The 26195-nt window shown below is 33.4% G+C and overlaps 1 protein-coding gene across 1 annotated transcript; it reads left to right on the forward strand.

Moving 5' to 3' along the window:
- The first annotated feature begins 18839 nt into the window (after positions 1-18839).
- LOC127801891 (beta-glucosidase 12-like) lies at positions 18840-23232 on the forward strand. Its single transcript, XM_052337399.1, has 13 exons — positions 18840-19083; positions 19323-19386; positions 19598-19656; positions 20285-20360; positions 20766-20843; positions 20933-21020; positions 21251-21506; positions 21627-21742; positions 21916-22136; positions 22233-22267; positions 22355-22451; positions 22536-22638; positions 22889-23232. Exons 1-13 carry the CDS (start codon positions 18940-18942, stop codon positions 23055-23057), a joined length of 1506 nt encoding a protein of 501 aa, XP_052193359.1. The 5' UTR covers positions 18840-18939; the 3' UTR covers positions 23058-23232.
- The last annotated feature ends 2963 nt before the right edge of the window (positions 23233-26195 follow it).

Genomic DNA, 26195 nt, shown 5'->3' on the forward strand with positions numbered 1-26195 from the left:
AAGATGGGTCATTTACCCTTTTTGATTCTTTCCAGAGTAAACTAAATTAGTGACTAAATAATGAAAAACTAAAAACCAAACCAAGCATAGAACCCTGTTGGCAGTATGTGCTCTGAATGGTAAATTGCCAAAACTGGTTTAGTTCTTAAAGTACAACTGTTTTTGCGATTATTTTAATAATTTTTAAACCACGTTGATGGTTATGTTTTTTGTGCAACATGATATTCTGCAATCTCTCTTAGCGATGAGAAAGAAGAGTTCTACTTAAAGAATAATTTTTATAAGGATTTTAGATTTTTAGTTAGTGGTCTTCATTCTTTTAAAAGGAAAAAGAAAAAACTCACAAAGAGAGAGATCTAGTATTGGAAAAGTAAACCAAATTAATTTTTCTATAGAATCATTCATGTACTCACTTAGTTGAGTCAAATGTCTCTTAAAATTCTGGTGATTAGATGAATATATTCAAAGAACCATATTAATTCTTTTGTAATTTTCTGTCATCTAGATGTATAAATTGAACTATAATCTGATGTATTTTGAGAAGGGGCATTTGAAATAGAAAACTTTTCAGATTAAATATTCTGCCCTTTTGCCTTCAAATTGGTATCAGTCTGCCTACAAAAATTACAGAACCAGTGTTCTGAATACAGTAGCAGCAGCTGCAGTAACAGATTTTGGAGGGAAAAAATGGCAAATTCAAATAATCTGGTTTCTCTTATTCCTCGTTTTAATGGGGAAGATTATGAGTATTGGAGTCACAATTGAAAGTTTTGGTGAAAGCATTAAAGCTGTGGAGCATTGTTGATGAAGGCTACATAGAACTGGAGAATGAAAATGGATTGACTCAAGCACATAAAAATGCTTTAAATGGCAAGAGAGAAAAAGACAGAAAAACTCTTTTCCATATCTACCAAGCAATTCTAAGACTGGTGTTTGAACAAATCTCCAAGGCATAAACTTCAATGCAACCATGGGAGATTTTACAAACTGCACATCAAGGAGAAGAGAAAGCAAAAAAGGTACAATTGCAGTTTTTGCAATTAGAATTTGAGAAACTTGAAATGAAAGAAAAAGAAAATATTTCAGATTACTTTACAAGAGTGACCTCTACAATAAATCAAATGTCATTCAATGGTGAGATTTTAGAAGATCAAAAGGTCGTGGAGAAAATTCTTCAAAGTCTACCACAAAAATTCAACTTTATAGCAGCCGCTATTGAAGAATTTAAGGACCCATCACTTTCATTAGATGATTTGCTTGAATCATTAAAATCTCATGAATTGCGAGTAAAACACAGGACTCTTCCTTCCCTTAACCAAGCTCTTAAATCTGAAATTTTAAGAGGCCTTGGTTTGAATAATTATAGTAGACAAGGAAAGGGAAGAGGAAGATCTAGAGGTCAAGGAAAAGGCTACAATTCTCGCGGAAGATGAAGGGGATTTCAAAGTGGTAGAGAGTCTAAAGAAGAAGAAAAGGATGACCATACAAACAATTTTCAGAGAGAACGAGGCCAAGGATATCAACAAAGAGGTAAAAAGGAATACATTGAATGCTATAATTGTCATATACCTGGACATAAAAGCAATGATTGTTGGTATATATAAAAAAAATGGAATACATTGAGTGTTATAATTGTCACAAACTGGGCTATAAGAGCAATGAGTGTTGGCATAAGAAGAAGGATGAAAAAGCTCGAACAAGTTTTATCCATCAAGATCTCACAATCGAGAACGACAATTGTGAAACTTTATTGCTTACCTGTCATGATAATCACAAGAATGATGTTTGATATTTGGATAGTGGTGCTAGTAAGCATATGATAGGAAATAAATCATTGTATTCCAAATTGTTGGAATTAGACTTGAGCATATTACAATTGGTGATGCAAGAACTCATGCAATTAAAGGGGGTAGAGATATTACAATTGAAACCAAGGGTGGAAAAATTGAAAAGATGTTTGATGTATATTAAGTTCCCGCTTTGAAAAGTAACTTACTCAGTGTTGGGTTTCTTATGAGAAGAGGATTTGATGTTAATTTCCATGATAATATGTGCACTTTGATGAGAGGAAATCAGACTGTGGCAAAAATTCCTTTGGCATCCAATAATATGCTCCCTGTTCATCTTAATGTCATTGGCATTACCTCTTGCTTTGCTAACATGAAGGAAGGAATCTCCAAGTTGTGGCATGATACTGACATGCTTTAGGAGTGTAGGTTGTTACATCCTAGCTTCGGCTTGTTTTCTTATCTTTGGAGCTTTGCCCATGCTCCAATACATTTGCCTTAGCAGCAACAAGATCGGAACTTTTATTCTCTGAGCTTTTGTTATCTCTTCTTCAATTTAAAGTCTAACAATTAGTTCTTCAAGGTTCATCTCCTTTTGGTTGTGCTTAAGGAAATTTTTGAAATCCTTCCAACTAGGAGGTAACTTCTCAATAACAATAGTTACTTGGAAAGATCCACTTTGTATAAATTTCATGTAAGATTACTTGAAGTTCTTGCACTTGACTAACCATAGTCATGAAATCTACCATTTTGAAATCAAGGAATCACCCAACTATGAACTTCTTGGTTCTAAAATCGTCAGATTTATATTTTCGGTTTAAGGATTCTCATGGCTCCTTCGCAATTTTCATTGTAATATATATATATATATAGTATAATGAATCATGCGGACCATTTAAAACATAATTTTTGCATAAAAAATCAGAATGCATCCATGTCTCAACTACGTTGATTGTTAGCATATCTGTTTCACCCTCATTTAAATTATGAGCATTCTCAGTCAAGAATCTCGCAAAATTCAAAGTAATGAGGTAAAACAACATCTTTTGCTGCAATATCTTGAAATTCAACTCGTCTCAGGCTTTTCGCCATGGCTTGCAAGCACAATAACAGGCATCTAGGCTACAGGAACAGATCCTTGCACCACATTATTAAAGGTTTTAACATAATTCACGAGAGTAGCCATCTCTTGAAACAAAACTTATCCATGAGGAATATATTTTAAGATTGTTACCCAATCACAATAAAATAATTATATTGTTAGCAATTAATAATTATATTTATAATACTGTAATTACTGGTAAAAAATATAATTATAATAATGATTATAATACTATATTTAAATCAACAGTACAAAAATATTGAAATAATACGACACTTCGCAAGAGAAAATAAAAGCACAATACTATATAAAGGGATCATAAAATTGAGGTCTGTGTAACATACAGTTTCTTTGAAACAGATTTGTTATCTCATCGAAAGTGCTAAAGACTAATTAGTGTCTGTTTTCTAGTGTACAACAATCTTTCCAATTACAGCAAATCTCAAGAATTGTTTGTGCAATTAATTCAAATCCCACAATCAAGTAATTTTTGAATTTATATTTGATGTGCATGCATTCAACCAAAACCTAATGAAATATATTCAATGGTGACTTAGAGAGAAATATGGAGAAAAGCACAGAGAGAGAGACTTTAAGAGAAAAAAATTTAGGACAAAAAAAATTCATCGAACGGATAAATATTGACTTAATCACAAAATTTATAAAAAAAAATAAATCTATAAATTAAAGATAAAACATAAGAATTAAAATGGAGAAAAAAGCTGCAAGTAGCCTGAAAATCTACTCTCAATGAAAAGTGTTTTTGAAAAATAAATTAAAAAATGGTATGGTGAAATTTATTATTATAAGAAAGTGATGGAATTGAAAAATAATACTGTTGCGCTTCTTCCTGCTTTAATCAACCAATAATGGCACGTAAGGAAAGCGAGAGACGTTACAGGCAATAATAGAGTCCAAATTAAGTACAGCCTGTCTTCTCCGTTTCACATAGGGACCACACTGATCACGGTCACGTGATGCACGAGAGTATCACCCACTCGCCACGTCTTCGAGTGTCGTGGACACAGAGTCAGAGTAGAGTGGTACCCCCTCACTCATGCTGTCTGTCATGGTCATGGATGTGGCGTGCAGAATGAAATGTCAGTTTACGACTTTCCAAAAACGAAAGGATTTTGAAAAGAGCCCACTTGATTCACTTTATTTCTCTTCTTGTTTTGACCGCAATTCAAACGACAGCCTGTCAGATGCTCTTTGTTTTTTTTTTTAAATATTATTATTTGAATTTTATATTTATAATAATTATATTTTATATACTAATATATAACACTTGATACAGAATATATCATTATGAATGTTAATGCAGCATGCAGATAGCATTTTTTTTATATATATATATATATTTGCACAAGAAGGTAGCAATATATTAAAACGGAAATCTACGTATATGGAGAGGAGAGACAAAGTGGGATCGTCAATTGATCAGTCGAGGAGGTAGACCCCACCCTACAAACGTGGTCCTCTGCTGCTGGTGCCACTGCCTGGTGGGCAGCCTATGCCCATTGCCCTGGTTTTCTTGGCGCCGACGCGGACAGGTCTCTCTCATCGCCAGATTTCTTCTTCCAAGTTAAATCCCATTCCTGCCCTTACATTGGGAATGGTTAAGACAGTTTTCACCCTTCACAACCTAAGGGTAGGAGTGGAATTTAATGGGTCGGTAAAGTGTAACACAATTAATGAGTGAAAAATTCTATTAGCAGCCCGTGAAATTACTCTTTACAGCGCGCACCATGTAAAATGCTTCCTTAATTTTAAAATTTCCATTTTAAGCTCCACAGCCCATAATAGAGAGCCTACAACAGAGATAAGAGAGAGAGAGAGTGGGTCGACTACCATGGTCGACCCACACACAGACATATATATATATATATATACACACACTCACACACACATGGAAGCCATGACAGAGAGAAAGAGAAAGAGAGAGTGTGGGTCGGCCATGGCCGATCCCCCCCCCCCCCACACACATATATATATATATACACACACACACATACTCACACACACGCACACACACATATATATATACACACATAGCATGTAACATCTCGTTCGAGCGATAGGAAGGACCGGAACAACTTATCTTGATGGGCCTACGAGAACTTCCCAGGGGGGTCACCCATCCCTAGATTACCCCAGGTCAAGCACGCTTAACTTGGGAGTTCTTTGCCAACATTCAGCCCAAAAAGTATTTAGCTAGTGTTGTTTTCTTCCTTACACTATCCTCGATATATACTAACTTTTTCTGGGCTCTCGGGGTATTACATTCTCCCCCCCTTGAGCACATGACGTCCTCGTCATGCGACCTTACAACCGGTCCTAGATCTCCCCCCGATGCATGGCCGATGTGGGATTCGCCTAAGGTGCCTACACGCACCCCCCCCAGGGACTTAGCCTTCTCGCTGAGGTTTGCCCCACCACCGCACTCAGAGGCTTGGGGGTCAGCTCTGATACCACTTGTAACATCTCGTTCAAGCGATAGGAAGGACCGAAACAACTTATCTTGATGGGCCTACGCGAACTTCCCAGGGGGGTCACCCATCCCTAGATTACCCTAGGTCAAGCACGCTTAACTTGGGAGTTCTTTGCCAACATTCAGCCCAAAAAGTATCCAGCTGGTGTTGTTTTCTTCCTTACATTATCCTCGATATATACTAACTTTTTCTGGGCTCTCGGGGTATTACATAGCATGGCCGGAGCCATGGCAGCCGCAGCCATGTGCAGGGAGGTTTCAGAACCCCCCGCACCTTGCGGTGTGATGGTGCCACTATCTGGTGGGCAGCCTATGCCCATTGCCCTGGTTTTCTTGGCGCCAACACGAACAGGTCTCTCTCATCGCCATATTTCTTCTTCCAAGTTAAATCCCATTCCTGCCCTTACATTGGGAATGGTTAAGACAGTTTTCACCCTTCACAACCTAAGGGTAGGAGTGGAATTTAATGGGTCGGTAAAGTGTAACACAATTAATGAGTGGGAGATTCTATTGGCAGCCCGTGAAATTACTCTTTACAGCGCGCACCATGCAAAATGCTTCCTTAATTTTAAAATTCCCATTTTAAGCTCCACAGCCCATAGTAGAGAGCCTATAACAGAGATAAGAGAGAGAGAGAGAGTAGGTCGGCTGCCATGGCCGACCCACACACAGACATATATATATATATACACACACTCACACACAAATGGAAGCCATGGCAGAGAGAGAAAGAAAGAGAAAGAGAAAGAGAGAGAGAGTGGGTCGGCCATGGCCGATCCCCTCCCCATACACACACACATATATATATACACACACATAGCATGGCCGCGGCCATGTGCAGGGAGGTTTCAGAAACCCCCGCACCTCACGGTGCGAGAGTTTCTCAAATCTCCGCACCTCACAGTGCGGAGGATCCTCAAACCTCCGCACCGTGAGGTGTGGGGGTTTCTGAAACCTTCGCCCCACCCCTCCCTACCCTGGCGACGATGGCAGCATCGCTACCTTCGTCAGCTGCGATCGCCCCGAGTCGGGGAACGCTGGGTTCCTCGACTACTGCCATGGCTAGGTTCCATGACTGTAGCTGCCATGGCCGCAGCCATACGTGTGTGTGTATATATATATATGTGTGTGTGTGTGAGTGTATATATATATAGGTGTGTTTGTGTATATATATATGTGTGTGTGTGGGTCGGCCACTCTCTCTCTCTTTCTCTCTCTCTCTGCCATGGCTTCCATGTGTGTGTGAGTGTATATATATATATATCTGTGTGGGTCGGCCATGGCAGCCGACCCACTCTCTCTCTCTCTCTCTTCTTTGCTATGGGCTCTCTATTATGGGCTGTGGAGGCTAAAATGAGAATTTTAAAATTAGGAAAGCATTTTGCATGGTGCGGGCTGTGAAGAGCAATTTCACGGGCTGCCAATAGAATTTCCCTTAATGAGTTAGTAAACTTATTATATTCGACCATGCTCGAAGTTTAAACATTTAATGGGTCGGTAAAGTTTTTGTGCTTTTGAAAATATATCAGATTCTCATTACAATTATTTTTATTTTAGCACAAAATAATTATTAAAACAAAGAAAAATTATTTAATCCAAAATATAACTGAGTAATCTTTGTTTCTGATCCATTATTTATATTACTAATATATTTAGGATTTTCGATATATGAGGTAAATCACAAGTGTGAGGCTTTGCCTCACTATGCAGGATGAGAATCAAACTCACGACCTACCGATGTGAACTCGACATATCACTTATCCGACCGCTCGACTTATATCTTGAGAACATACTGTTAATATACTTAGTTGTGAAACAAATGGTGATAATAATATATTTCTTATTAAAAATATAAGAATGTGAATTTAAATCTTCTTATAATATTTAATATAATTTTTTTATGTAATAAAAAGATAAATGCTAATATTTTTTATTTAATTTATTCTAAAAATTGAAGAAACTAAAAAAATAAAAAGTTTAAAATTTATTTTAGATAATTGGAAGATTTATGAAATATATCAATTTTTAATTTTGATGCAAACGTTTTAATTTTTTGAAGTGTTTTTGGGACCAAACAATTATAACAACATAAATTAGTTTGAAGTGTTTTTGGGACCACGCAATTATAACAACATAAATTAGAAATAGAAATGGGGTATGGGTGTGGGTTTGAGGTGCAAATGAGTATAGTCGTTTGGGCTTGGTTCAATGTTTGACTCAATAAAATCTCATTTAACTTCGTTCATTAAGATAAATGAAATGAGTTTTAGTCTAATTTTGAAACTCAATTTATAAATGAGCTGAGTTTAAACTTAATAAAATTCGTCTCGTTATCTTGCGAGTTGACTCGAATAAAGGTTAATGAGTTGGCTCGATTATAAGCTCGTGAACTATCTAAAATAGAGGCTCTAGAACTAACTCGCTTATAGACTCGTGAGTTGGCTTGAGTAGAGGCTCGCAAGTTGGCTCATAAATAAGATTATTTACAAATACATTCATAAAATTATTTATAATTTAATAAAAATATATTTAACATAAAATTATCAAACTTTACTTTATTATAATAATATCATAATATGAATGTGTAGATAAAAAGATTTGTTGTAACTTAAAAATTAATCAATTAATGCATGAGTTTAATAGAATAATTATTATTTTAATCGAGTAAGGAAATGTTTAGTTGAGTAACAACTAATAAATATTGTACTCTACTGATTTTTTTTAATCAAATAAAATCTAAACATTTAAGTGGTTAATTGATTATATACTTATCTTAGTCAAATATATGATAGAATAACATTAATTGAATAACTAAATAGTTAATTCTTTTGCCACATGAAACAAAATAAGGTATGTGATTTTTGGAAGTTTTTGATGTGTTTGTATTTTGTAGGTTGATATATGTGATTTGATATATAATTATGATTACTGATTAATATCACAATTTCAAATTGTAGGTTGATATTCGGAGCAATTACTTTAAAGTTGAATTAAAAACATCTTTGTTGTACAGTAATTTTGATTATGTTTATATTTTGAAAATAACTATACAAGTAATCTAATTATCTTTTTATATGGTAAATGATATTATACTTATTGTAATTTGTGAAATTATTATTACTTAATTATCATGTCGATGTTATATTTGTTGATTGTCAGGTTGGGTTCATTTAGGTATATTTGTTGATTATCAGATTGATATTTATTTTTATTATACATCAATTTATTATATTTTTTTTTTCTAAAACTTTGATAAATTTCAGTTTGAGCCCGAGCCCAAGCTCGAGTTAGGGCTCTCTTGTCAATCAAATTGATGAGCCAAGCACGAGTCGAGATTGAACTCAGGCTATGCTAATTGAGCTCAGGCTATGCTAATTGAGCTCGAGCTCGAGCCAAGCTTCCAAGCTCGACTCGAACTCAAGCTCGAGCTTAAACCTATGATAAAATTTGTTGAGTCAAGTTGAGCTAAGCGAAGTTCGACTCGACCCATTTACACCCCTAGTGTGGGAGTTCTTATAAAGGAAATTTGAAGATAGTATCTAATGCATAAAGTAAAAAAATACATTATGCTTTCAAACCTCAAAATAATCTCATCATTTATATAAAAAAAAGGTACACAATCATTTTCGAAATCAAATCAATGTGTATTTATTAATCTGTTATTAAATTTTATTTTTAAATTTTTAATGTTTAAATTTTTTTTTAATATATTAAATAATTTACTTATTTATTATTAATTAATAAATTTTTTAAAACTAAAAATATAATAAATATATTTGATTATATGCAGAGCATGAAGGGGAGGAAAGAATGGGGATGGGGCATAAGCGTGAAGGAAATTTTATTCGCAGCCACGTTTTTGCTCTTCATAGCCATATTTTAATATACTTAAAATACCTTTTTTTAAAAACTCATTTTTACTCTCACACCCACTTTCTCCCTCAATTAATTACTCGCCACCCACCTATTAATAATGAATACAATATAACAAAAAATATGAGATGCCATGCAGTCAAAAATGAAAAAATAGATGAAAATATAACAATAGAACAACACACATACATACACAAACACACATATATACATTAACAGTCACATAAGCACCACATACACAAACATAAATATATCTATACACACACACACACACATATATATATACATGCACACATACATATATATATAGAGAGAGAAAGTGGTGGCCATGTCGCTAAGCTTTACGGCCCCCTAAACCCTGGGGTTTGGGGCGCTTGAAGCAGGTTCTCGAACCCCAGGTTCAAGGCTCACTGAAGGCCTCGAACCCTGGGGTTCGGGAACCTTCAAGCGCCCCATTTCTTATTATTTCATCGACCAAACTCTGTAATTCATTTCTTATTATTTCATGCTCGCCATTGCAAAACTATTTTCTCTTTACCAAAGTAGAGAGATCACTCATTTCTATTGTTTCACGTATACCATTATTTAGTTATTTTCACTCAGTCAGTCGAAGTTAGCCACAGATTACTATAGTCAAATGTTGACGACGATGTGGGCAGAGTTTGACGAGGAAGATAACAACTACTCAAAAAACACCACAAATCATTCTACGGATAAGTAAACGAGTTTTAAAAATTATAATAATATATGTATGTATGTATTAGTGTCTATTGTAAGAGATCAGGAAGTTGAATTCGGAAAAACTCCAACAAATCCATATTTCTCAAACCCTAAAATTTGGGAAAGTCTTTCCTGAACCCTAGGATTCGTGGAATTTGGGCTTCCTCGAATCTTAAGACTCGAAAAAAGCCATGATTCTTGAACCTCAGGATTCGGGGAAAGCCATGTTTCCCGAATCCTAGGATTCGGGAAACATTACAAATATTTTTTATTTTAATTTATAAATAATTGGATAAAAATAAAATAAAAAAATTAAAGATGTAAAATCATCACTATAAAAAAATTAAAATATAAAATATAAAAAAAATCATCACCCTCAATTTCCCTGTATATTAAATAAAAATTATGAAAAAATATGCATTTATTTTTTTAAAAAATTAAATTATTCAAGTCCAATACTTAGATAAAAAAATTAAGTATAAAAAACCTGTTAATAAAAAATATTTAATTAAAAAATAGGTTTGAAAAATAATTACATAAAATAAAAAAAATAAAAAAATAAAGATGTGTTCCCCATACTCTTGAGTTCGGGGAACTACAGATTTCTCGAATCCACGGGTTCGGAAAATCCATACTTACATAAAATATTATTTTTTTTAAATATGTATAAGAAAAATATGTATTTGTTTACATAAAATCAAGTGCAATACTTAGATAAAAAATATATTTTTTTACATAAAATCAAGTATAAAAAATATTTATTTATTTTTTTTAAAATTAAATTATTTCAGTGCAATACTTAGATAAAAAAAAATAAGTCTAAAAAAAACATGTTAATCAACACTATTCAATTAAAATTTAGGTTTGTTGACTACTTTTTTAGAAAATAAAATATAAAAAAAATTAAAGATATAAAGTTCGGGGAACCATGAATTTCTTGACTATTGTACTGAAACTTTCGAACTTAAACCAGTTGCAAAATCAAAAATCCAAATTCATTACCTAAAAATTTCGGTGAGACGAGATAATTCCGGTGACAAACAAACTGTAGGCGACAGAGCAGAGAAGGCGACGATAAGTAGAGAAGGCGATGTGTGAGTTATGACTGTGCGCGAGATATGAGATATGTGGGAGAGGGTAATTTTAGAATATAAGTGGCTACGAAAACATCAATTATGTAGATATTCGATCAACTGGCAGCCTGTCCTTTCCATATGATATTGAACGGACGGGACCACACATAACTTTTTAAATTACAAATATCCAAAACCAAATGGCATTCTTTTGCGCTATTTTCTTTAATGTATAAAACTATATTTTATATTATAATATACAAATACAAATTTTATAATACATAATATATTTTTTATTTTTTATATCAAATATTTATATATAAAAAATAAAAATTACAAATGAGCCGATCCATTTGTAAACAACTCGATATTTGATTTGATAAAAGCTTGTTTGTTAATATAAACAAATCGTGTCTTAACTTAATTTTAAAATTTGATTTATAAACTCATGTCTTAAACTTAAAATTTGAGTTTAAGTTTGACTTGTTAGCTAATGAGTTAGTTTGATTAGAGGATCATGAACGATCTCGATTAAAAATTTGCGATTAACTCCTGAAAATATACTCGTTTATAAGTGTATTAATAAATTTATTTATAATTTTATAAATATATTATTTAACATATATACATATACATTCATATTATCTTTATATCATTTATTGAATTATATATTTTATAAATATATTATTTAATATATATACATATATATATAACATCATTATATATATATTTTTTCCAATTCCTCTCTCTCCACAAGAAGCCCACTTTGCTCTATTTCTCTCTCTTCCAAGAAACCCACTTTTCCCAATTCATTTCTCTCCTTTTTTTTTCCCTTTTGGATTGGATTGATTCATTGGGTCGTGCCTAGATAGCATACCCACAACTTGGCACCTAGCCTAGCTCCCAAACTAGATTTTAGCCTAATATCTCAGATAATATTTCTATCTAAGTTGAGATTGTTGCGCCAGTATCAAATTTCATTAACCCTGAACAACTTTGTGCATTGATCCTCATTAGCTCATAATTCTCATTGATAGGATTAAAATGCTATGGTACACACCCAAAAGGGGGTGAATTGAGTAGTTTAAAATTAGCTTGAAAATTTGAAATCTATTACAAAACAAATAAGAATATAATACAAGTGAAGATTATTGAAATGTTTGAAATAATAAATGAAACAAAAAGTATAAGCAAGAGATAAACATAAAGATTTATAGTGGTTCGGCTTAAATGAAATTTAGTCCACTACCTTAGTTATTCACTAAGGATTTTAAACTCAATCCACTAAAACCACCTACTTAAACCAAGTAGGTCCTCTAGTTCAACACTAAGAATTACAACCTCCTACTTACACAAGTAGGCCCTCTAGTTACCCAAACTAGAAAATACAAGAAGTCTAATAAAGAGATGATCTAAGAGATAAATCTCTTAATTACAAGATCTCTCAAAATACAAACAAGCATTGAATGAATGCATACAAATTAAGATCAAAGTCTTGAAGAGAGAAAAATGAAGCACTATCAATATAAATACAAATGTGTATAAGATGTAAGTTGAAATCATTTTCTTTCCATCTGTTAGTCTTCTCAAGATCTCATTGATTTGTATTTATAGGCTTCTCAAAAGATTTGTCCAAAACTAGTCATTTTTAAGCTGTTGGAGATTGAGAAACTAGTCGTTGGAAGCTGTCAGGTACACAAATTATCAACAGAAAAAAATGGTTAGTTGACAGATTCATAAACAATTTAAGACTTAGTCGATAGAATAAAGAAGTTAGTCGACAAAAATAATTTCTATATTCTGTTAGGCGGCAGATTGAAGGAGATAGTCGACAAATAAAAAATATGAAAAAAACTTCTTCCAAAATACACACTGAGAGTCAATAGATCAAATTATTCTGTTGACAGAACCACGAGAATAGTCGATAGATGCAAGGCATATAGTCTACAAATGCAAGGCATAGTCGATAGTTTTCTTAGAAAAACTTAACATTTAGTCGACAAATGTTACAAATTTGCCTTTAACTTCACTTTCCAATATTTTGAGATTTAATTGAAATTTAATATTTTATTTTTTCAATCTCCTAGATCATAAACAACACATGTATATTAGAAAATACTTTGACTAAATATTTTTGAAACTTGAGAACCAATATGAAAAACTTTGGGGAAATAATATGAGTTCATTTAATGCACTCAAAAATATTTTTTTTTGATTTAAAGGATAATATTCCAAAATGCCATAATAAATTTATCACAAGATATTTTGGCATTAGATTTAATTTTCATTCAACAATATTTCAAATGTCATCAAGAAATTTATAACAATATTTTTTTACATTCAATTGATAAAATTATTATTATGCTTAATTTTTCACATAAAATTAATTTGAATCACCATGTTAATAAAATAACTCCATCATCAAAATATATCTCTCCCTCATCAAAATTTCAACAATTGATTTTCAATATATCTCTATCAGATATGTTTAAATAGAAATCATAATTCATTTTGATTTAACAACTCATTTGAAATAGGTTTTTATTTGAAAACCAAAAACCATATATTTGACTTAAAATATAAATCATTTATTTTTCATCATCAAAACCAACACAAGAGTAAAATATCACTTATCAGATCCAAGATCCTTGAGGATGATCCCTATCATTATCGCGCATCTCAGCCCTTTATCCTCTCATTGACGGTTGGCAACAAGCATGATACATTTATCTCTATATAAACCAGCTTGATCGCATGTCAAGGTATATTATTTCCAAGCCTTACCAATACTCTGCCATTTTGAATACATTCTGACTTGAGTGTTGGCAAGGACGAAGCCATGTGAGGCCCAGTGGGGCAGTTGCCCCTACTGGGATAGATTTTTTTTTTAAAAAATATTTTTATAATGATTTACTACTAGAAATAAAGAAAGTTATATTGTACTTTACTACTAGAAATAAAAAAAGTAAGTATTGAAGAAAGCAAGTATATAATGACCCAGTATTAACCATCACAACATTTTGTATAATTTGCTCATAATTTTATTTTTTTACAATGATGATGTAAAGAAAGCAAGTATTGAAGAAAATTGTGAAGTAAAGAAAGCAAGTATGAAGAAAATTTATATTGAAGAAAATGAACAAATTAACAAAACAAGTATTGAGCAAATTGATGTTGAAGAATTTTCTATGAATTCCAGGCTAAGGACTAGAATAATAGATTACAATATTAATATTTGAAATCAAATTAGAAAAGGCTATTTGTAAATAGGTCAGTGTCAGTCTTGAAATTAAGACGATTCATTCCAATTTGGTTAAATGAATTTAGTGATTGGTTGGAATATAGTATAAGCAAAGATGCTGTGTTTTCCTTATACTGTTATCTTTTTAAAACAAATAATGAAAAACAAAGAGGTGGTGATTTTTTTTGTAAAAGAAAGGTTCAATAATTAAAAAATAAAAAATAAACTTTAAGTTAATGTTGGAGATGCCAATAGTGCACACAATTAAACTCGAAATAATTATGAAGGCTTAATAAATCAAGAGTAAAATATTGAGATAATTTTTTTCAAACAATTAGAACAAATACTGTGTAATTATTGAATTCGTTTGAATATATTAATTGATTTTATTCGACTTCTTCTACGATAAAGTGCCTTTCGTGGTCATGATGAGTTTAAAGATTCAAATAATCAAGATAACTTTTTTGAATAATTATAATTTCTAGTATGAAAAGCCGTAATGAACAATTATAAAAAGCTTTTACATTTTAATATTATCGTTATTATTTTATTTTTGAAATTATATTTTTTTTATTTAAATTCACCCCAACTGAATCAAAATCTTGGCTTCGCTCCTAAGTGTTGGAGTGCTTGTAGGTGTCGGCCACCCCCCACTATGCAGATTCCCGGATCACAATGTTCCGTCGCCTTTGGTACCAGTCCAATCAACCTGGCTGGGTAAGAAGGAACACCTTCACTTTGTTGCCTGTTGCTCTTATTCTCTAACAGTTTATATTTTCTTGTTTCTCTTCCCTTTGTTACCTCGCCTCTAGCAGTCGCCTTGCCTCTTGCTGTCGATTGTTGTTGCATTCTCGATTTCCACCGCCTCTTGTCTTCTTGCCTCTCGCTGTTGATCGTTGTTGCATTCTCCATCTCTATTGTCTCTTGTCGTCGCTGCACACCCTTATCTCTATTGTCATTGCCACCCAACCTCTAGGGCTGAGCAAAACATTGGTTTAACCGATGAAATCGAACCGAACCGACCGGTTCGGTCTATTCGGTTCGGTTATTAGTGGTGGGCGGTTCGGGTTCGGTTATTGTTTGGAAAATAAGTCGGGTATTCGGTTCGGTTCGGTTATTTGGGTAAAAATACCCAAAAAATCGAACCGACCAGAGCAACATTTTAGGCTCCAAGAAAACCGACCCGTTCGCGTTGCTACCCCATCTATTTCTGTCAATTCCTTTCTTCTTCCTTGGCATTCTTGCGCATCACTCACACGTGATACCACCGATAGCCCGCCCGAGCCGAGAGAGACCGCCTCACCCGTAGTCGACCACCTTGCCCTCGCCGTCGGAGCCACCGAACACCTTCGTCGTCGGTTTCTCCCCCACCCAACACCCAACCAACCCCCCCTCAATCGTTGTTGAAGCATCAACCCTAGCCCTAGGTCATTGACGGCTATCCCTCAGCTCGCCATCGTCGTCAGACCCAAACGCCTTCAAGGCTTCAAGCCCTCCACCGTGGCTTCTTCAATCTTCCCCACCCAACACATTCACCTAATAGTGTGAGACCCAGCCCACTCCCCTGTCGAACACGACAGCAAACCCTAAGCCCATTTCACCCCCTTCAGTCCTCACCTCATCACCGTCAAGGCGTCAACAATCTGGTTGGTTTCAACAACTTAGGAGTGAACAATCTTGCGGTTGTGCGGGTATCGTCGTCCCATCATCGATTTGAGAAGGTAATACGATTTCGACAACTTAATCGTCGTGTGGTTTTGATTGTAATACGATTTTAGCAACTTAATCAAAATTTTATTTTTGTATTGCTTTAACTGTGAATGAATGCATATTGATATTTCAGCTAAATTGTGCAGTTGTGCAGTATTGAATTGTTAATTTGTTTTATTGTACTGGATTATTGTGCAGAATGCATATTGATATATAAGTGAATGCACTGTTATTGTTTCGCTTTCCACTCTTAGCCTTATTTATTCTGTTATGTTGGATTGTGTTTTGGGATAACTATCTGTTGATATATCATATATGTTGCTATCAGAGATATCATAAACATGGTGATGTTTTCGTTTGTGTTACTGTTATCTTTATTTGCTGGAATTTTTGTTCATGAATTGGTGTTAGCCTTTGTTAGCCTTCATGAATCATTATTAGGTGAATGTTTTTCTGGAGTGTTATAATGTGAAACTATCTATTGAATATCTAGAGTGTCTATTGAGAAAACTATCTATGTATTGAATATTTCTAGAGTGTTACTGTTTTTTCTGGAGTGTTATTGAATATTTCTGGAGTAATAACTATAGTCTATATTGAATATCTTTTATTTCTGGACTGTTTTTTCTGGATTTATTTTTGGAGTATTTTTTCATATTTTGCATTCTGGTTTTGTTGTTTTTTCATGAATAGAACTGCAACAAACTTTAGAGAGTTTTGTTGTTTTTTTATGAATCCAATTCTGGTTTTCTCGTCCACTGCTCCCATGTCTAAGCAAAAATTTTGGTATCATCTCCCAATCTATTTTATAAGAGAGTTTGTTGGCATGTCTAAGCAAAAACTCTCTTATCAATTCTGATTTTCTCGTCTTGTCTTGAAGAATTTTTGCTTTTCATATTTTGCATTCTGGTCAGTGATGTCTTTGGTTTTCATGAATCCAATTCTGGTGTCATCTCTCAATCTATTGCCAGGTTAGTGTCACACGGACAATAGAAGTTATTCCCCAATCAAGATGTATTCGGTTTGATTTTTGTATTTTTTATCGGTTTAATCACTGGTTCGGTTAGTTTAAGTCCAAATCAGTTATTTTCAGTTTAGTTTTTATATGTTTTTTCGGTTCGGTTAGTTCGAAGTCTAAATCGGTTTATCAATGGGCTCTATAACCGAATACACACCCCTACCAACCTTTTTATTTAGTGATAGTGAGCGTGAGCTCGATTTATCAATGGGCTAGTTGAACCTTAGTTGAGGTCAAGCTTGTTTCGTGTTAACTGAATTCGAGTTCAAGTTGAATTTTTCGGAGCTCAGGTTTGCCAATTATTATAGTGGCCGTACTCCTATAGGCTATAGAGCACCGTATTTGCCACACCATTCAAATTGCACCACGTTCGGCTGCTCCCAGGACTCACTTTCCATTTATGGGCAAATGCCATATACCGCATAAATTTCACACTTAGGATTTAAGTTGAAAGAAAAAAACAAAATTGTGGTGCTTGTCTGTGAAATAATTGATGCATGTGTAAAGTCAAGTGAGTGGGACAACTGACAATCATTAATCGTAAAACAATTAATTTTAAATTTTCTTCTTCACATGAATCAATTAAAATTAATCATGTAACGTCTAAAAATTTTATTACATAATATAATAAGTTAAACTATGTGTCAATTCCACACACACGCATGCAACCCCACCGTGTATGTATTATATGAATTCAAGGTTGTTCAATCCCTTCATTATAAATCTATAATGTAAGTTTAATATTTTTTAAAAAATGAAAGTTATATTTAATTTTCTAAGGTATATTAATTATACTATTTGTATTGAAACAGTTTGTATATATAAAATTTTAAGAAATTAAATTGAATTGCATTTTGTGTTCATGACATTGTAATGAGTCTAATCAAATTATTCTAAATATATCTAATTGACACGAACTCAACAAAATATAGTTAATGATAATATTCTAAATCTATATAAACAAAATTTATTTAGGCACAATTATGGTTGATCATGAGATTTTAGGAATTTTAAGCGAAATTATATATGGGGCTCTCTATATTTAAAAATAAAATTATAGATAAAGAATACGAATAATTTTTTTTTACTATATAAAAATATTCAAAATTATCACAATAATAGTTTAAAATTTACAATATTTCACTTTAAATTTATTCTTCTAATATTTTTAGATAAAAAATTAATAAACATTTATAATAAATATAATAAATCAATTCAAATATGAAAATCAATACAAATATCAAATTCAAATATAATTGAGGAATAATCTTAGATTTGATATTTGAATTGAAATATGCAAAATAAATTAAAGAAAGAACACAACCATGAAAAATATAAGAAATTAATTACACTTTCTAGAATTTTTCATCGCTTACAAAATAACTCCAGACCCATCACTACCAAAATTTTTGAGAACTTAGTGTGTACTTGTTTCTTCATTAAAAATAACTTTTTGATGTCCATTTTTTTCTCCCTTTTTAACTTTAAAATTTAAAATTAAAAGAAAGAAAAGTTAAATAGAATTTTCAAATATTAAAGTAGATTAAGAGAACAGTATATACCTAAATAGAATAGTGGCCTTCCACTAATCGTGATTGGCTAGCAATGAAATCGTGATTGGCTAGCAATGATGATTAGCTGGTTGAAGACGACGAAGAGAGTAGCATGTGAGAGTGAAATAAAGGTAACAGGAGTTTGGACTTTGGACTTTAGAGATTTGGAGGGCAGCCACTAATTTAAATAATAATTTATGTACCTCTCTAAAATTTTTTTTAAAAAAAACTACCTAGACAGCCTATATCGTCCCTTTTAAACACGAAACATACTGAGCACTATTAGGGGATGAGGGTTGGCAGCAGTATTTAAAGGGGGTGGGGGGTGGGGGTGTTGAAGCATAGAAGCTTGAAAGCAGAAGCAGCGACCCATGGCTTGCCGACGGTTCCTCCTGCTTGCCCTTCTCCTCGTCGCCGCCTCATTGGTCCAAACGGATTTAGTCTCCGCCGGCCATTTCAACCGCAACGACTTCCCCAAAGGTTTTCTCTTCGGCGCATCCTCGGCTGCCTATCAAGTGCGTTCTTCTGAGACCTGCATTTATTCATTTGTACAATTGCCTATCAAGTGGTATTTTAAAACTATTTACGTCCACAGTCTAATTATAGTATAAATCAATAGAGAGATGGCTCATGTCTAATTGTCTTTTTGCCTTAAAAAAAGGTGGTTCATGAATATAGAATTATCTAAGACAAAATCAACACACATTGCAAGCTGAATATATCTCAACGTTTTGTTTTGTGGATGTGGTATCAGTACGAGGGTGCAGCACACTTGAGGGGAGAAACTGTATGGGACAAGTTCATTCACGATTTCCCAGGTAGACCACCTCTGTCTATCTATTTTGTTGGTTACTCATACTTTATCACATACTATTCTACTTTACACTTGTAAAATAATTAAACCACCCAGCTGATAGCATTAGCGATTCCAGTCATTATTGTGTTTCTCAAAAGAATATATTAGTGTTTATTTTCTTATATTATTACAAATTTTTAATAATTTTTTACATAATTTATTCTTTTTTACAGATAAGATTACTGATGGCAGCAATGCAAGCGTAGCTAACGATTTCTACCATCGTTACAAGGCAGGCAACACACGACCCTCAACTTTTATGTAAACAAAATAATTAATCTGTCCAAACCTATTTTCGAGTTGAAATCGCTTATGCACTACTCTTTAGTAGTGAAAAATGATTTGAATTTTTTTTATCTTTAATTTTTTAAATAAAATTTATAGCTTTTATGGTAGAAAATTTGACAATTACATTGTAATGTTAAAAATATATAAAAAGATAATTTTATATTCTAGAAAATTTAAGATCCCCTTTAATTTCAAAAAGTATATATTTTTTAGTTTTTATTTTATATTTTACAATTAAAAATCTCTTAACGTTTTATATTTTGAAAAGTTATAGCATTTATTTTTAGAAATTTTAGAGAATATTAAAAGGGTGTTTTTTTAAGTTGTAATATAATACTGAAAAATTAAAAAAACTGAGTTTTTATTTTAATTATTGAATAAAAATTTAAAATTGTAAGACAAAAAAAATGTTTTTTTTTAATTGATTAAACCCTAAACATTTTTTCTTAAAAAAGAGAAGGTATTATAGTTTCACTACAAAATGGCTTCTGTGCAACTTTTTTTTTTTTTTTTTGTTTAAACATAATTATAAGAGTGATACCTCATGGTATTTGCCAAAATCATCCATGCAGGAGGACATAAAAGTAATGAAGGAAGTAGGTTTGGATGTATTCAGGTTCTCCATCTCGTGGGCCAGAATATTGCCTCGTAAGACAAGACATTTTATTATCTTTACCCTCAATTTTACTGGAAAAAAATATTAAATGAAAATAGGATCCAAAACCCTAATAATGGGTCTACGATTCTGTTTTGCTTGATGTTGATGTACACATGACTTGGGCACTGTCTCATATTTGTATACTATTTCTTGTATTCTTGATTCGACTTTTATCATTCAAATGATTGTTACAAAGAAAGATCGGATTGAGTATTTGTCAAGTTGGGCTATTTACTCCATCCGTCTGGTTGGGAAGTATTTGTCAAGTTGGGCTATTTACTCATCGGATTGAGTATTTGTCAAGTTGGGCTATTTCTTTCTCTACTTGCATCTTCTACATGTGTGTGTATGTAATATATTCGTTTAGTCAATGGTTTAAATATTTTGATTGTCAGATGGGAGGCTTAGTAAAGGAGTGAACAAAGAAGGAATCGCGTTCTACCACAGTCTCATTAACGAGCTTATAGCACATGGTCCCTCTCTTGACCCTAAAATTAGTCTTTAATTAAGTATTACAGATTATAATTTTATTTATTTTTCATTCTCCTAAACATGCATGCAGGTATTAAGCCTGTTGTCACACTCTATCATTTTGATCTTCCCCAAGCCCTAGAAGATGAATATGGCGGCCTTTTAAGCCCTAAATTTCAGTAAGTAAATTTTCCACCTATTAGACATGAAATCTGGCCAATTAGATTGCTGTTTCAGCAATTTTATGTAATAATAATAATAAAAAAAAAAACTCTCAAAGAGAAAGGTCTCGTATAATGAGGACACTATCATATGGTGTGTCTTAAAATTTTAGTTCATGATTTACAAACGTGATAATAAGAACAATTATTGTTGAGATTAACAAGTTTTTATATATGTGGATGGGCAGGCAAGACTTTCATGACTATGCAGACCTTTGTTTCCATTTATATGGCGATAAGGTGAAGCACTGGATCACTTTTAATGAGCCCTATGTATTCATTTTTCTCGGTTATGTCTTGGGCAATATGCCCCCTGCTCGATGTTCAGCATGGATGAACAACGGTTGCCCTGGTGGTGATTCTGCTACAGAACCTTATACAGCCGGCCACAATGTGCTTCTTGCTCATGCAAAAGCCGTGAGACTATATCAGAAGAAATACCAAGTAATTAATATTTTTATTTTAATTCATCTCTTAATTATTATTATTTATGTAATTATTATTATTATTGTGCCTATCATGTATAAATTATAAAATATTTCTTACAATTGGAATATTTTGCAGGCTGCTCAAAAGGGCGAAATTGGAATAGCGTTAAATGTTCCTTGGATGTATCCCGATACCAACACAATACAAGATAAAAGAGCAGCCATGCGAGCTCTTGACTTTATGTATGGATGGTGAGTGTTGCAATTGTCTAGTTTAATTAATTAATCCAAAATCCTTGCATTTAAAAATATTTTTCGTGTATTAAGTTGATGAGTTAATGCTAATTCCAAAAGATATGTATTTTCAAAAACCCTTAATTAACTATAGTTTGATTCATACTGAGATGAAGTTTTGCTCTTGATAGGTTCATTCATCCAGTCGTCTATGGCGACTATCCCCGAACAATGAGAACGCTTGTGCGAGACAGATTACCAAAATTCACTGCTGCGGAGACTTTGTTAGTCAAAGGGTCTTATAACTTCATTGGACTAAACTACTATACCTCATACTATGTGGTCCATGTGCCCTTCAGTAATAAGCCAGCTCATCTTAGCTTCTCATCAGATTCTTACACTACAATGTCAAGTGAGTTACTCTATTCATTGCCTTTAGTTTGTTGTCATATGTTGTAACTGATCATTTAAAACATAGTGTTAATATTGTTCTTATATCATTTTGCAGGTGAGAACACCAATGGATCGGCTGCCGGTTTCCCAGTATGTTTGAGAAAGAGGATCCTTCTGACGATTAATATGCTTTTTAGCTTTCTTTCAGTAACAGAAGTATCCGAATGAATTTTGCAGGTTGGAACTTCATATTCCGCTCCAGAAGGATTTGAAAAGATACTGGTTTACACTAAAGATCATTACAAAAATCCCGAATTGTATATTACAGAGAACGGTAGGTTTTGACACACCTTTCGAAAGTCAAGTTGATTGGAATTCCACATATATAGTCATATGGTTGACTGTTGATCATTTTCAGGCATGGCATTTTACAATAATCGAACAGTTGCTGAAAGCATCAAAGATCCAGAAAGGATTACATTCTACAAGGCCCATCTTAGGGCCATTGAAGCAGCTATCAGGTGAGTTAATTCTTCCTACTTGCAGGCAAACTGTTTTCTTATTGTCCAAAACAATACGCACACATGTAATTTTAGGATTAGATCATGTGCATCACACTCCGAAATTCAAAGAAAGGAACACAAAGGATTAGTAATGTCGTCTTATGTCAACAAACTTTCATCCTGCAACAATGGGATAGTGTATTACATTAATTAAGGTGCTGAACTGGTTATTGGGTCGTGACACTCATAAGTTCATTGTCTTTTACAGGCAAGGTGTTGACCTCAAGGGTTTCATGGCGTGGTCTTGGCTCGACACATTCGAGTGGAATTCAGGTTACACTGTGGGATATGGTCTCAACTACGTTGATTTCAAAAACGGCTTGAAAAGATACCTTAAAGAGTCCGCTCTTTGGTACAAGAGATTCCTAGCTCCTTGAAAAGATTTTAGGAGTTTGGAATGTTGTGATCCTGTTTTCAATAAGCTGAGGATGAGGTCTTGGAGCCCTCGCTGTCATGTCTGAGTTGATATGAATGAGGGTTCAAGATATAAGACTTTTTAGTATTGTGTATCTTCTGAATATTTTCAATAAATAGCATGATGTGTTTCTCATAGCAGTTTTTCTTGTTGGCTTCCATTGATGAGGAAGGAAATGCGAACTGTTGACAAGCTTTGCTTGATCCATCCAATGAACTGAGATGGAAAATACAACTTTTGCATAACCCATGGCAAGAACTTAAATTAATCCCACTCCATTTTGTCGTACGCTTTTGCCATATCAAGCTTGCTTCAACAACGTAAGACCTCCCTACGCTAAAAATTTTCTTTTGAGACAAGGGATTAGTTCCTGCACAAGTTGGCATTTTGGTATTAATGTGACATATGGTTGATGAAGAGCTTTGAGAAGGAAGCCAGTTTGGGAGAAATCTTGAATCATTTTGGTTCTTTCTGGACCTGCTATGCCTATTGAGATTTATAAAAAGAAAAAGTTATATCCCATTAGGGCCTGGAGCCTTTCCTGAAGACATTTATTGAGGAGGTTAAGACTTATTTTATTTCCTCCATTGAAGGTACAGCACAGAGCTCCTCTCTTATTGGGTTCCATTAATTCTCCATCTACAAATTTGATTTCCTCATTGTAGTTTCTCTGTTTTCTTCCGATGATTATTAGAACATGAAAAAACTTGGTAATGGGGTGTGCAGAGCCTTGTATAACTAACTATATTTGCACCGTTTCATGCTTCTCGAATAACTCTTTTACAGCGGGACGAGATAGTCAAATTGCTTTGAATTTAAAGGGATTGCCTAAACTCTGTATTTTTCCCAATTGTATTAAGCAAGATTGGAGCACAATCCGATCCTATGGTTGATACTTGATAGATGTGTGCTTATAGCTTTTGGGAACTAATAAAGTTCTTGACTATGCTGATGATAAACATCTATCCATCTAGTCTTTAAGGAATTAGATTGGGATCCTGTTCAGTTATTCGACAATGTTAATGGTTTGCCTACCATTACAAAACCCAAGTCCATCAATCCTAGATTTTTCATTTTATTCCTGAAGTTGTTTATTGATGTTTCTTTGGAGTTTTTTCTCTCTGGGAACCAGATGTTATTAAAATTGCCAACAAATGCATAGAAGGTGATCTTTGAAAACCCCAAATTGAGGAATTTTTTTTTTTCCAAGAAGGGTCATTTACCCTTTTTGATTCTTTCCAGAGTAAACTAAATTAGTGACTAAATAATGAAAAACTAAAATCCAAACCAAGCATGCATAGAACCCTGTTGGCAGTATGTCCTCTGAATGGTAAATTGCCAAAACTGGTTTAGTTCTTAAAGTATAACTGTCTTTGCGATTATTTTAATAATTTTTAAACTACGTTGACGGTTATGTTTTTTTTTTTTTTTTTTTGTACAACTTGATATTTTGCAATCTCTCTTAGCAAAGAGAAATAAGAGTTCTACTTCTAGTAGGTCATGAGTTTGACACTTGACGTAGGCAAGGGCCAAAAGCCTATCTATGATTTACCTCCTATGTCGAAATTGAGGACACTAGTGGCAAGGGGCTACCTAAGGGCGGTAAGCCAACAAGAGTTCTACTTAAAGAATAATTTTTATAAGGATTTTAGATTTTTAGTTAGTGGTCTTCATTCTTTTAAAAGGAAAAAGAAAACTCACAAAAAGAGAGATCTGGTATTGGAAAAGTAAACCAAATTAATTTTTCTACAAAATCATTCATGTACTGCACTTATTTGAGTCAAATGTCTCCTAAAATTCTGGTGATCGGATGAATGTATTCAAAGAACCATATTTAATTGTTCTGTAATTTTCTATCATCTAGATGTTGTATAAATTGGACTATAATATGATGTATTTTGAGAAGGAGCATTTGAAATAGAATACTTTTCAGATTAAATATTCTGCCCTTTTGCCTTCAAATTGATATCAGAGCCTGCCTACAAAAATTACAGAACCAATGTTCTGAATACAGCAGCAGCAGTAACAGATTTTGGAAGGCAAAAATGACAAATTCAAATAATCTAGTTTCTCTTATTCCTCGTTTTAATGGGGGTAGATTATGATTATTGGAGCCACAATATGAAGGTTTTGCTGAAAGCATTAAAGTTGTGGAGCATTGTTGATGAAGGCTACGTAGAACCGGAGAATGAAGATGGATTGACTCAAGCATAGAAAAATGCTTTAAATGACAAGAGAGAAAGACAACACAACTCTTTTCCATATCTACCAATCAATTCTAAGACTGGTGTTTGAACGAATCTCCAAGGCATAAACTTCAAAGCAAGCATGGGAGATTTTACAAACTGCACATCAAGGAGAAGAGAAAGTAAAAAAAGGTACAATTGTAGTCTTTGCGGTTAGAATTTGAGAAACTTGAAATGAAAGAAGAAGAAAATATTTCAGATTATTTTACAAGACTGACCTCTACAGTAAAACAAATGTCATTCAATGGTGAGATTTTAGAAGATCAAAAGGTCATGGAGAAAATTCTTCGGAATTTGCCATAAAAAATCGACTTTATAGCAGTCGCTATTGAAGAATTTAAGGACCATCACTTTAATTAGATGCTTTGCTTGAATCATTAAAATCTCATGAATTGCGAGTAAAGCACAAGACTCTTCCTTCCCCTGACCAATCTCTTAAATCTCAAATTTCGGGAGGCCTTGATTCGAATAATTACAGTGGATGAGGAAGGGGAAGAGGAATATCTAGAGGTCAAGGAAGAGGCTACAATTCTCGTGGAAGAGGAAGAGGATTTCAAAGTGGCAGAGAGTCTAAAGAAGAAGAAAAGGGTGACCATACAAACAATTTTCAACGGGGACAAGGCCGAGGATATCAACAAAAAGGTAAAAAAGAATACATTGAATGCTATAATTGTCATAAACTTGGACACAAAAGTAGTGATTGTTGGTATAAAAAAATGGAATACATTGAGTGCTATAGTTGTCACAAACCAGGCCATAAGAGCATTGAGTGTTGGCATAAGAAGAATGAAAAAGCTGGAACAAGTTTTATCCATCAAGATCTCACAATCGAGAACAACAATTGTGAAACTTTA

This window comes from Diospyros lotus, chromosome 5 (assembly GCF_014633365.1).
Source record: "Diospyros lotus cultivar Yz01 chromosome 5, ASM1463336v1, whole genome shotgun sequence".
In the NCBI taxonomy this organism is placed as follows: Eukaryota; Viridiplantae; Streptophyta; class Magnoliopsida; order Ericales; family Ebenaceae; genus Diospyros; species Diospyros lotus.

Excerpts from the sequence above, each read along its gene's own strand:
- LOC127801891 (XM_052337399.1), top strand. The coding sequence starts at position 18,940 with ATGGCTTGCCGACGGTTCCTCCTGCTTGCCCTTCTCCTCGTCGCCGCC. Across the intron at positions 19,084-19,322 it reads CATCCTCGGCTGCCTATCAA|TACGAGGGTGCAGCACACTT; the intron begins GTGCGTTCTTCT and ends ATGTGGTATCAG. Across the intron at positions 20,361-20,765 it reads GTGGGCCAGAATATTGCCTC|ATGGGAGGCTTAGTAAAGGA; the intron begins GTAAGACAAGAC and ends TTTGATTGTCAG.